This window comes from Lupinus angustifolius, chromosome LG02, assembly GCF_001865875.1.
Source record: "Lupinus angustifolius cultivar Tanjil chromosome LG02, LupAngTanjil_v1.0, whole genome shotgun sequence".
Classification (NCBI taxonomy): Eukaryota; Viridiplantae; Streptophyta; class Magnoliopsida; order Fabales; family Fabaceae; genus Lupinus; species Lupinus angustifolius.
In genome coordinates this window covers 18511335-18525607 of record NC_032010.1, presented here as the reverse complement: position 1 = coordinate 18525607, position 14273 = coordinate 18511335, and the positions used below count along the sequence as shown (strand labels likewise).

The 14273-nt window shown below is 31.9% G+C and overlaps 1 protein-coding gene and 1 long non-coding RNA gene across 2 annotated transcripts; one reads left to right on the top strand and one right to left on the bottom strand.

The window, feature by feature from the left end:
* Positions 6037-9848, top strand: LOC109337529. The gene is made up of 6 exons (XM_019574527.1): positions 6037-6461; positions 7367-7437; positions 7546-7668; positions 7787-8794; positions 8898-9114; positions 9206-9848. The coding sequence occupies exons 1-6, from the start codon at positions 6188-6190 to the stop codon at positions 9697-9699; spliced, it is 2187 nt and encodes a 728-aa protein (XP_019430072.1). The 5' UTR covers positions 6037-6187; the 3' UTR covers positions 9700-9848.
* LOC109337534 lies at positions 9862-10172 on the bottom strand. The gene is made up of 2 exons (XR_002106463.1): positions 10030-10172; positions 9862-9918 (listed from the first exon to the last, which is right to left on the bottom strand). It is a non-coding gene; the product is annotated as an uncharacterized LOC109337534 (long non-coding RNA).

Sequence of the window (14273 nt, the reverse complement as noted above, 5' to 3'; positions counted from 1 at the left end):
TCTTATATTAAATTATCGTATTATTAATTATGAATAAAAACAAATGACATGTTATTATTCTAATAAATTTTGAAAAAAAAAAGCACAACATAGTTGCATGGATACATTTAAAACATAAAAGTTACAATCCAAACATAAAAGTTTGGATTAGTTTTGAGAGAAAAAGTCATTCAATCCAAACATAAAAGTTATACCAGATTCGAGTTAATCTGTTTGAATTTTATTTTTGATTTTAGTTTCATTGACTTTTTTTTAACTATTGTTTCCCCAATTTAAAATACAAATTGTATAATATGTGTTGATGCATTAAATTTATATTTCAATTAAAAAAAGCAAAACAAGATGGTGAAATATTGTATTATAGAGAATATCTATTGAAATTAAAATAATATAACAAAAAATTCAATATATTTTTATGCCACAAAATCTGCAACTTAGCGTAAATGTTTAATTTTAAAGAATGAGTTTACTAACATGAATCTACCCTATTTTATGAAGGAGGAGGTTAGTAGTGTGTACCAAAAAATGGTTATTAACCCTCATTATTGCTTAATTCAACTTAAATTTCCTATTACGGTTATTTTAGTAAATAAAATACAATATCCTTATCCTCCCACCCAAACCCTCAAAACCCAATTCAATCACTAATTTCTCTATGGAACCCAAACCCTCCGGACTTCCATATAACTTTCGAAGCACCACCTTACATCACGAAATTATCGTTAACTAGATTTTGATTGTCATTGACAACAGTGAGGAATTTCATCCCATAATTGTCACAAATGAACAAAGCCAATAAATTCAGATAATAGAAAGTTCCTCACAATTTGCAAACTCAAAATTCACATGATCGCAATAATCATCTTCTATAAGATAACAAGGGGAACATAATTAAGAAGTACGAACAAAAATAATAAAGTTGATTCATACGAAGATACAAGGTAGAATATATTCTTTATGTGAATCAACTTTATTGTTTTTGTTGATACTTCTTATGCTTCCAACGTTATCTCAAAGACAATGATTATTGCAATGATCATGTGAATCTTGAGTTTGCAAATTGTGAGGAACTTCATCAACATTTATTTACATGGTTTCTTAATCAGATCTATGGTTCTCTGCTATCTCAAATTATTGACTTTGTTTATTTGTGGCAATTATGGAATGAAATTCCTGAGTGTTGTCAATGATAATCAAAATCTCGTTAACAACAATTTTGTGATGCACTTCGGTCCATAACGAAAGGAGGATACACTATTACGAGTTTCTTCGCAAATAGAGGCCATGAAGGAAGGAAAGCTACTCCGAAGGTTCCATGGAAATCTGGAGGGTTCCGGTTCTAGAGAGAAATTAGTGAATGATTTGGGATTTGAGGGGTTTGGTGAGAGGATAAAAATATTTTAATTTACTTACTAAAATAACTTTGTCAGGTAACTTAAGTTGAATTAAGCAATGAGGGTTAATTTTAACCACATTTTAAATACACACTATTAACATATTCATTCCTAAAATAAGAAAACATTTTTTCCACATCCCTCTTAACTAATTTACTTTTTGCATAATCCTATTATTCTTTTGTGTTGATCGGGTATGATCAAAATCAGATGTATTAATGGTGAGTCATATATGCATTAATGATGAGTCAGATGTGCATTAATGATGAGTCAGATATGCATTAATGATGAGTCAGAGGTGTATTAGTGGTGGGTCAGTGGTGCATTAATAGTCAGTCAGAGATATTAATAACACTCGTAGTGGATTCGGCCCACCCCTAGCGGGTGAATAAGGAATGCTCAGTTTGATTATGTGTCTGGGACGAGCTCGAAATAACCCGGATTTATCCGGGTGGGACACCTACTTAGTCAAGTATTAAATATTCTAGTAGGTAAATCTACCAAAAAGTAGGTAGAATAATTATATTTATAAGACAATATTTTTTTAAAGGTATACAACAATATATTATGTATTTATAAAAAAAATTATAAAATATGTAAACATGTATTTATTTGTAAAGTGTATTAATATATTAATTTATAAGTTGTTGAGATTTACAATTTTCTATAAATTGAGAATACAAACTTTTTTGAATTTGTTTCAAATAAAAGAGAAGTATCCATACCAAGAGTGGAAAAGGCTACGAATGAGTAGAAAGAAACTAGAAAGTATTGTTTGGGAACACAAACTTATAATTTTTCAGATAGTTTATAGATTTTTAATTCAATGGAAGCTTGTAACTTTTAAAAAAAATGAGTTTGTGGCATTTGAAAACAATTTTTCAGAAAAATACTTGAAATAACATTTAGAACTTGCAATTAGCTTTCATTAATTTGCTTTCTAACATTTGCTATATCCAACTAAAAACCATATTATTTTTATTATCTAGTCTTATCTCCAAATAAATTAAAATATTATATATCCAATTATGAATAAAATATTAAGTTGTTTATAAGGGATTTGTAAAATTGATTTTAAATTGTTTATGTATTTAATTCCAACAATTAATAATATTTAATTAATAAATAATAAATAAATATTTATACTTTCAATCATTTTTCTTCTTCAAAATTCAGTTAGTTTATTGAACAACTTTAATTTAATAAACAACATATATAATTACTAGCTTTTACAATGTACCAAAAAAATTCAATTACTAGCTCACAAGTAAAAGCTAGTTTTGTAGGACCCAATTTCTCCAACTTGTAAATAAACATTATGCAAGACATGTAGAACACAAAATTAATGCAAGACAAGTAGAACACAAAATTAATGCAAGACATGTAGAAAACGAATTGATGCTTCACCCCACTGAGAACATTCAACACCTACTGATTCATTCATATCCCCTCTCACATTTTCTCAATTTATTTTCTTTTCTTCTCTCTCTTAACATCTTCAAATTCCCATCGTCTTTACCTTTTTCTCCATCATGATATCACATTCTCACCACTTTTCTCCCTTTTGTTTCATTATCTATGCCTCCACCTTGTTTTACCCATCTTCTCAAAAGCTAGATAAAGGATGTGTGAAGAAAAAGCAAAAGTTGGTTGGTGTGTTTTCTCATACTGCCAATTGTATCCATCAATTTTGGGTAAGAAACTAATCTTTTTTAGGATACGTGATTATATCTCACAATAAATATCGTAAACCAACCAAACTCTTGTTGGTTGATGCATTGGTGTGTTGCATTTATAATGTGATTTTGTTGTGGCTAAGATGTATTTTGTAATAGTTTTTTCTTTTGTTAATCACTGCCACATGCTTAAGCTCCAATTGCAATATTGTGTAGGGATATTCAAATTTAAATCTGTCCAAAATGAACGTCTAAAACCAATTTAAAATAAATTGAAACCACAAAAATCAAATGAGATTATACTGTGTTGGACTGACTTTTTAAAAATTAACCGATCCAGTTTAGTTCTTGGTTCCAACTATAGGAGCTAAGGAGATCCAAACGAGAAAGAATTAATTTAACTTGGATTTGCATCGATCTAAATTTTCTTTTAAGTATTTAACACTAAACACTTTAGTCTACTAATAATGTCACAATAAGCAAAAATATAAATTCAACAACCAATTAGCTATGTGTTAGATTTAATAATACTCATTTGATATAATTAAAAAATATGTCTCTGCCAAATAATATAATATCACATGTGGATAAAATGTTATATTGTAGGGATGATATTTCATAAACATCGGTATCCCTGCCAACTTTCTTCATACTCATCCTTGCAAGTACTTTCATTTTAATTTTGTTTTATATATAATTATTTTATTCGCTCATTCTTACTTATTATTATTATTATAATAATAATAATAATTACCATTTTTGTTATAATTATAATAATTCTTACTAATTATTATAATAATATTTATTATCATTTTTTTTATTATTATAATCATTATTACCATTTTGGTTATTATTATATTATTATTAATGTAATTATAACCTTTATTAGTAAACTATTATATTTAGTATTACTATTATTACTTTAATACTTACCATTATAATTAATATATTATTATAATAATTACTATAATTTTTGCATATTAATATTTTCTTATAATTATTTATGTCTAATAGTGTAATATCTTGTTAGATTCTCAAAAAACCCAAAAGATCAAGAGTTCGATTTTTGGAGTGACATTTGTTGATAATACTAAAAAATTGTTAAGTTCATGTTTAATTTATATTTCTTTTTCATTTCGACTAGATTACCAGTCTTAAATTTTTATTTGTTTTTATTTATTCTATATTTTAATTTAGATTAGATTCTCAATTCTCATGTTTATTTTATTTTTATTTTTATTTTTTTCAGATTATATTTATTAGTGTTAATAGTAGTATATTTGTTTTTTATTTTATTTTTCCAGATTAGGTTATTAATTATCATAGTTATTATATATTATTTTAACACTTATAATAATATTAAAAAATTATTTGTTTTAATGTATATGAGTAGTGTTATCAATATGTTATTAGTTATCATACTAGTTAGAATACTGCTATAATAATATAATGATTCAATCGTTAAACTCTATTTATTAAATTATATATTATAATAAATATAAATATTATTACTCTTAACATGTAACATAGTTATTGAAATGATTTAGTGACCAATTATGTTACAGACAAGTATAAGGTTCAAGATTTGAACCCCTTGTCCTTTTTGAAATTATGACTTTGTCATTGTGTATTTGTTTTCACTTATATGATATGATTTTATCAATATTTTTTATATTAATAAATTTTGATCGATTTAATTGTATGTTCGATATAATTATCATATTGTATTAGGGTATAATTTATTTACGAGTTGAATGAGAGATTTTATAATTACAATTATGTATATGACAGTAATATGACATCTAGCATGATTAGGATCACTTGTGATTAATCCCGGTTTAGGTTTATTATTATGTAGGCAATACCAACATGTACCACTGGAAACGAGTAGTTGAATTAGAGCCCAGCTCAATAAGGATTTTTTCAGCTCAAAACTCGACTCGAGTTCGATACAAGTTATTGCTTTAGCTGGAGTTCAATTTGGTTAAAGTTCATGAAGTGTTCGACTCAACTCGAATTGATTCATTTGGACAACTCAAATAATTAATTCGTTTTTAAAAAATACTACACAATGTTATCTATATAAATATACCATTGTTCTTATATATATATATATATATATAAATAAAATAATAAACATAAAAAATAGTGCATGCATCATCGTATAATAACACAAAATATAAAAAATTAGTATATATCGAGTCAGTTCATAAACTTAATTAATTGAATATATCTAGCTCAAATTTGACTCGTTTATTTAACAACCTCAATTTCTAGCTTAAGTTTGACTCGTTTATTTAGTGACCTTAATTTTCAACTTAAGTTCGACTCACTTTATTCATGAACCAAGTTTTCAAACTAAATAATGAGTCAAGTTTTAAATTAATACTGAATTGATTTGATTTATCCGGAGTTCCTACAAAATGAATGAAAAATATGTGTGAAGAAGGGAATGACTATGATACCCATGATGAAAAATATTTAAAACGTATGAGTGAGTTGTGTATTTATGGATACAAATAGATTATTATAGACAGGAGTAATGATTTTGGTGTAGCATACCATAAAAAGATTTAAATTATTCTTCAGACATGTGTTTTAGGAAGAGGTAACAAAATTTCGTACGAAACCTGTCTTATTTTCGTATTGCCAGATTCATCAATTCTTTCCTTTCCATCTTCATTCCGCTGAATAGTCAATAGTCAATATCATTGATACCCTTTCTTCAGTTTCTTGTGTCCCGTGGATTTACAACACGTGACATTAAAAAACATTTAACCTAGGTAATACTGTAAATCAAACCCTACCATCAGGGATATTTTCGTCATGCAAAATTTTCCCGTAACTTCAAACGGCTCTCATGCAAGTCAAATAAGCCAAACAAATATTAACCGTCCGATCTAAATCGAACTTTCCAGATGTCGAAACCCTAGAAGTCTAGAACCCTACCTTTCTCTTCTTACACAACATTTTAAAATCGCAATTCAATCCAATTTCTCTCCCCTATCTTCTTCCTCTTTCTCAAACCTTCGTTTTTTAGAGAGAAAGTGTGCACCAAACGCGGTCGTTTAATTCCGGGTTCAAAATTTCGAATTAGGGTTTGCTTGTTCTTGTTCAATGGAGAGATTGGCGGGTTCTTCGGCGGCAACAACATCGTACCATGGGTATGTGAGCTGGGAGGAGGTGTTTGTTTCGAGTGAAAAGGGAAGAAGGGTGGTTCATTATTTTCTCAAGAGACAAAGTGGTGATTCGGATCTTGCAGTGATAGGAAAAGAGAAGAGCTTGAGGCACATGCATTATCGTTATGCGTTGAAGAACCCTTCTTTGGGTCCTTATTTGAAGCCCAAATCAAGAAGAGAGGTTATTGATTGGTTGGATTCTATCGTTTCAGGTTCGTTCACACGCTTCTTCACCTCAAATTAGTGTTTTGTAATTACAAAATAGAAAAAAGTTTCAGTAATTTAATGTTTTGGTTCTGGGAATTGGGGTCTGCAATTTGATTTTTTTTTTGTAAGAACAAATTCATAATCGTATTTTCCTCCAATTTGTTAATTAAAAAAGAGTTACACAGTCTGGGAATTCAAGTTTTTAATGAAAATTGCGTTTTTAGTGTTCGGGTTACACAGTTTTGTGCTCCCCCTTTTAGAATTTTCGTATGGTGAAAGTTTGAGATTTTTGATTGATTCAGATTCCTACCGTTGTTTTTGCGGTTTAACAATTTTCGTTAATTCACCTTTTTGGTTCTGGGACTTTGGTTGGAGTCCGCAATTAGTATTTATTTTTTAAGAAAAATTATTCCCGGGATTTGAGATTTCGATTCTGTTAGCGTTATCATTTCTTCAAATTTATATGTTTTTCGAGCTATAAAAGTCTTAACAAACCACCCTTCTGGATTCTGGAAATCATTTTTTGGATAAAAAATAATTGATAATAAGAAAATTGTATTTTGGTGTTCGGGTTGTACAGTTTTGTTTCTCCTCAAATTTTCATAGTAGTTTTGGTGTGAAATTGAGATTTGAATGCCACCTTGCCGTGCGTTTCTGTGTTTTTCCTTCACGCCCCAGATCCTTTTAGCTGTATGGTTTTTGTTCTTTTTCTGTTTTTCATCCTTATACATAAAATTACTTGTTTATATCTTTTTTAATACTGTAAAAGATTTTCACCTTTATTTTGTTAATTTGGGTTTTGGAATGATGCGTGATAAATAACTTCATTTTTTACCTTCATATTCTTTCTATGGGATTCTGCTATTGTTGATGCTTCTCTAAGTTGTTCTATTTCCCTGTAACCTTACAGATTCGTCTGCAGAAGATGTTTCTCATGCGGCAGACGAGGATGTTTGTGGATCTGAAATTCAAACCTTGAAGGTATTGTTTTTGAAGATATGCATTGACCCTAATTGTATTTGCTTTGTTATATATGCTCTTTAATATGTCCAATTTACATCACGTTGTTTAACCGTTGCGTCTTTACAGGATAACCAATCACGGAAGTTGAGCCTCTTTACAAAAGAATTCACCTGGTTAGGGTCACCGTGGACCTGTAGGAAAAGAAGAAATCACTATCAGTCATTTAAGCGAAATGGTTTTCAGATATCGGTGAGTTTTGTCCATTTTGTCATGTGCTTTGTTTACAAATTTTATCATCTTTTGTTAGCCATACATAGTTTGTATTCTGACTCCTATGATTTTCATTGTCTTCTCGTGATGTTTTCAGGTATATGATTTTGTATATATCCTAGCAGAAGAGGACAAACATCTAGTTGCCTACTTGGAAGACCTGTATGAGGACTCCAGAGGCAACAAGATGGTTATGGTACGCTGGTTTCACAAAATTGATGAGGTTAGTATTGTTTTGCCTCACAATTTTAGTGACAGAGAGGTTTTCTTTTCTCATTATCTTCAAGATCTCAGTGTTGAATGCATAGATGGATTGGCTAGTGTCCTCAGCCCCCAGCACTACAAGAAGTTTCCGAACGAGGCCCATTATACACACTTGGAACCGTTTGTGTGTGAGCATCAATTTGGTGACAATGGTGTCAAACCCTTTGATATAACTCAAATTAGGGGTTACTGGAAGCAGGAAATACTAAGGTACATGTATACTCCATCTGACTCGAAGTCTAATGACAGCTCTGGGCAATCAAAGCCTAATGGCAGCTCTGGGCAATCAAAGTCTAATGGCAGCTCCGGGCAATCAAAGTCTAATGGCAGCTCCGGGCAATCAATGTCTAATGGCAGCTCCGGGCAATCAATGTTTAATGGGAGATCTGGGAAATCAAAGTCTAATAGGAGTTCTGGGCAATCAAAGTCTAATGGGAGTTCTGGGAAATCTGATGATAGCTCAGAACTGGAAGATAACCTCCAGTGTGCTAACGGGATTAGACCTAAGAAGAGACAGCGCTGTACTAAAGTTGACGTGAAAGAATCGGTTGATTTAGCCGCTCTTAGGTTGGAAAATCTGACTTGTAGCAAGATTAATATGAAAATCAGTGCTAGAAACGATTCCTCTAAGATTGTTGGTCCCACCACATTGGCCAATGTCAAAGAAACAAATGCTACTTCACAACATTTCGTTGTAGGTTCTGAAGTTGAGGTCCTCTCTCAAGACAGTGGGATTAGAGGGTGTTGGTTTAGAGCCTCTGTGATTAAGAAGCACAAAGATAAAGTGAAGGTTCAATATCAAGACGTTCAGGATGCGGTTGATGAAGCTAAGAAGCTCGAGGTTTGTTAATGACCATTTTTTGCCCTTGTAGTCATTTTTATTGAAGATTTATGAGTATATATGCAGAGGCTAACTTTTGTTTTATTATTTTTCTTTGTTTAAGGAATGGATTCCAGCATCCAGAGTTGTAGTGCCTGATGATATGGGTCTTCGAATGCATGGGAGGACCAAGATTCGGCCAGCACTGGAGTCTAATAAACCCGGAATTTCTTGGTTGGGTGGTGTTGGTTCCATTGTTGATGCATGGTGGCATGATGGGTGGTGGGAAGGCATTGTTGTTCTAGAAGAGTCTGATGCTAAATATCATGTCTATTTCCCAGGTATGGCCTATGCTTCCTTAGCTAGCTTTTAAGTTTGGCAACAATCTTTCTAGGTCATGAATTCATGATTAATCCTTATGGTTCTTTGCAGGGGGAAAAGTGCTGTCAACTTTTGGTCCTGATAAATTAAGACATTCTCAAGATTGGTCAGGGAATGGGTGGGTGAATATGAAGGAAAGGCCTGATCTTGTGACTTCTATATTGACTAGCTTAAAAACAAAGCAAGAATCATCCAAATCCTATGATAGCAAATCCACTGTAGCATCTGGAGATAGAGTAGAATCTAAGCAATCTTATACTTGCTTGGATTTTAAAACATATAAACCTAAAAAATTTGAGGTGGTTCCAGATCTCTTGAAGAATGATTTATTTCCTCAACTAAGATGGATGACTAAGAAAAGGAGACAATATAGCAGTACATCTTGTCAGAACCTACCAAAGGTTGTGGAATCAGATTCTTCTGACTGTTTTGTGATTCCAGCATCAATGAAAGTTGATCATGAGAATTACAATTATGGAGGGGATCCTTCCATTTATAGTTCTTCAGTTGTTCCTTCTTTAACTAATTTGGTCACGTGTAGGTGATGACTGCATGACTGGTTTCCTTAGAATGATGTCTAGTTTTCGTCTCTATACTTCGATATGCCCTTCCCTTTTCGTAAGGTAAATATTATCATAACCTTCTGGGATTAAGGCTTGATTGTCGTTGTACATTACAGTAGTGCATCCGTCCGATGCATTTTTTTATTCTTTTCATGTAGGTCCTTAGTGTTGCTTAGGTTCATCCTTTCACCCCCTCCCATCCTTAATCTAGTTTGTGTTACTTGTGGGCGTATTGAAAGCTTCACTTTATTTGGGCGTATTGAAAGTTTAGGCATTGTTGAAAGGTATAAAACTAAAATTCACTTTATAGACCAAGGAGGCAAGGATGCAAGTTTTGGTAGAAAAGTTTAGGCTTTAGTGGATAGGTTCTGCTGTTTTTTATTTGTTTTATTTTATTTTTTGAAATAATTCGATGTAATATCTATTACTTTATCCAATAAGAACATTAATTTAAATTATACAACCATCTTGGTTTTCTATCCATAACATGTGTTTCTTTATTTAAATTGGTGAACACTATCTCTTTCCAGTTTTTACATTTTTTTATATGAATCCTCAAGTTTGATAATGTTGTATACTTGTTATTCATTTATTTTCGAGAAAATGAATCCTGGCATAGCTCCTCGCATAAAATCCCCAGAGAAACTAATATTAACACGTGTTTATTATTATTATTAAATGTTAAAATTTAAACTTTATAATTTTTAGAACATCTATTTAATGAAAAAATGCACTACTGTTTACTTATGATTGAATTGACTTATCAAGAAATGTAATTCAAATGAATAGTAAATGATGAAATGCATGTATATAAACTTTTACAGTATCAGTCTATAGATTTTACACTTGTATTTAATTATCAATTGTCTCATTTAGTTTTCTAATGAAGTTATTTGTATTCTCTTGATTTACACAGATGGTAGTGACTTCTTATAATCTCATATCTTCTTTGACTTTTTTTTGTAATCATATCTTCTTTGACTTCTTTTTATAATCATATCTTCTTTGAAATTCAGTCAATAAAATCTTAGGAGTAAAAAAAATTGTCTATTTTAAATATGTTCAGAATCATAATTTTAAAAAATTATTATGATATTACCTTCAATTGATAATACTTGAAAGGTATAAAACTAAAATTCTTGATTGTTTTGATGATAAATTTGACATTTCCTGAAAACTAAAAAATATACCAACTAATTTTGTCCATTAATTGAGTTCTCAATATGGTACATTTTATTTTAGAAACGAATATAAGGTGGTAACAGTGATTGAATTGTTTTGATCGTTAATAACTGGTATAACAATAATATTGGTAACTAAAAATCTTTCCAAACTAATGCAAAAATATAATTTGAACAAGGCTGTTTGTAAATTTAAAGTTAAAATTGAGTCAATTATATTAATAATTCGATTTATATAATTTTAATAGGACAATTAGTAACATATATACTTTGAATTTCGTGAGGGAACTCTTCAATTATAAGCTTGAATATTTTTGTATCTTCCCAATTCCCATTGGGCTTCTCTCAATTCCGGCCAAGTTCTTTTTGTCATCGATTCATTGGTAATTTTCCCCCTCATACAATTCATAATCAATTAAATACTTTTGAATATCTTTACTATGTTTCACTCCTTAATATATTTCGTGCTAGGGTGGTGCAAGTAGATTATCTACTATAATTTCAGCAAGATGAAAAAATTTAAATCACTGCATATAGATACTATACACACATATAATCACTGTATCAGATAATCACTACAAAATTTAAAAATCATTTTGAAATTATACCTATAGATATAACCACTGTCACTCAATAATATGAGTACTACTACTTGAAAGTCCTAATAAAAGAAATGGGAAGAAAATTGGTGGGAAAATGAGTCAACTAAAACGATTTGTGGAAAATTTCATCTCAAAATCTTATTGAATTTGCAAACCCAAGTTACATTTATAGAAGGATGAAAAAATAGCTTGCAAACCAAGCGATTAACCAAAATATTTACAATCCCAACCAATTCCAAACTAACTTCCTAGAATAGAATAAGATAATTACAAGCCAATGAGTAAAAGACAACGTATCACTAAATGGATGGTCTACACCAAATAGAGCTCATGCTCTATTTCTGCAGAAAAGAAAAACCACCATTCTTATGGTTACATACTATAATAGATGAATGCAATGTAAGTAGGCCTCACTATTGGGTCTAAGATAATCTGCAATAGCACTTTTTGTTAAAATTTCTGACAATTTATGGATCACAAATATAATTCTATGATTGTGTTATGGCCATTATGTAATTAGCCAAAATATAAAATGATCTTCAGTAATTAATTTGGTGGCTAAGGGCATATGTGTCATGAAATAATATAAGTGTAGATACCTTCAGGTAATTTCTGATTTGATGAAGGGACTGAATCAGAATTATTGCAACTAAAGTAGTAACCACGTAGTGGTTACTTTTATGGGTTATGATCCCCATTTGTAGAGCAACAGGTTTTCAGGTATAAAGTTGAGGAGAACAAGGTAGAATGAGGATAGTGTTATCCAAAAGGATATAACACTATCAACTCATCCATTAGGCATATAATATAAGGTAACCATAAGGCTCCTCTCTTAACACAACATACACTCTCAAGCTTTTGGTTTTCTCATTCCCCTCTAGAGAAGCATAAGGAAAACCATTCGGGCTCTAACATCTGGAAGATCATCGCCCCCTCATACCTTCGAGATTCCGGAAATGGCTCAACAAGGTATGTTCTTCATCTTCACCATGAACTCATTTGGGATTTCTTCGGTCTGGACCATGGTTGTTCCAATTGGGTTTATGTATGGGCATAAACATTAGGTTATGGGAACAAAGCCATGGTCATAAGGACTTCCGTGTTTAATCTATGGATTTCGGATGGAGATATTCTCCAACAAGTAGTATCAGAGTCACCCCAATCTGATTCATGTGTGAAATTAGGGTTCTTGCTTTTCTTCCCCAAATCTGGTTTGATTTAGGGTTTTGATGTTTTGTTCATGCCATGGATCGATTAGGATAAGAAATTGATTGTTTTCCATGTGCATATACATAGATTCGACAATGAATCAATGTTTTTCCTGTTGTTTTCTTGAATTTTGGGTGAATTTTTGGAGAAGAATGATGCAGAAATCGTACTGTTCGTGTGTTATCGCTGTGCTCGCGCTCAAGCGAGAATTGAGCAGAATCATGGTATATTTTTCGCTCAAGCGAGAATTGAACAGAAGCATTGTCTTTTATCTAGCCCAAGCGAGTGTACGCTCACCCAAGCGAAAAAAAAATTTTGGGAAAATTTAAGATTTATGGGGTTTTGGTATCTTTGTGCATTGACTTTGGTCATTATTTGGTTGTCCAATAAGTTGTCTATTATTTCAAGTGAGCCAATTGAAGTGAGCTAACTAATGTCTGTGTCACATCCTTGCATCCAAGCCAATGCCCATGTCACACCTCTGCATCTCTACCAATGCTCGTGTTACAACTTGCATCAAGGCCAATGCCCGTGTCACACCCTACATCAAAGTCAGTCATCGCCCTTGTGCTTTTGTGGATCTGCTAACAATAAATATCTTTCACTATGACGTCTCACACACGTCATTACGATATTCTCCTTCTCATCTCCAATGAGAACATTCTCTCAACATCTAGAGAGATATTGTCAGCATCTAACTCAACACATGAGTCTTTATCTCCACCTTGATCCTAACCCAATACATGAACTTATGGGGTTATGGATCAACACATATATCGCCCACACTACATTTTCGCCATGTTTCCTTCTTCTTCAACTCATCTACTATATCTTTGCCATTACCTTTGACGCACCTTGTCTAGCCATCACGCCTTCACACTCTTTAGCCATTATCTGACGTATGGGTGAAGAGCCATCTACCAATTGGCTCTGATACCAATTGTTGGTGCAGCGGAAGCGATCGTTGCGCAGCGTTGGCCACAAGCAATCAAGTAAAGGATGTAACACCGCGAATTTTACGATTTTGAATTATAAGAATTTACTAATAGTTTCATTAATTATATATTCGAAAATGAATTTCTGTGAATTTTCGGTAAGGAATTAGACAAAACTCTAGTTGAGTTTTATTCTTGAAATTTTATTTCCGATTTTATGGTAAATTTTGGCAATTTTTGGAGACAGTCGGTTCTGGACCACTGTCGGGGCCGAAATCTGCCCGGTACGGCTCAAAACGTGTCTTTTTGAGTTCTGTAACTCGGAATCGAATTCCGATCGCGCCGTTGGATTCGTAATTTAATTTCGAGTCAAAATAGACTCTGATTACACTCATACCTATTTTCCAAATATTTTTCACTTGGAATGCCGAAATCCGAAATTCTAATCGGATATTAGGATCGGGCGATTTATAATACCCGATCGAGTATTGGCCGATAATACTCGGGCATGTTTATCGCACGTGTCCACAAGGTGATCATTTGGCATTGGGATGAGAGAGTTGACTTCCATAAAGCAAATCTCCCATCACTTTCTCAAATATCTTATGATCTCATTAGCCACCCTATGA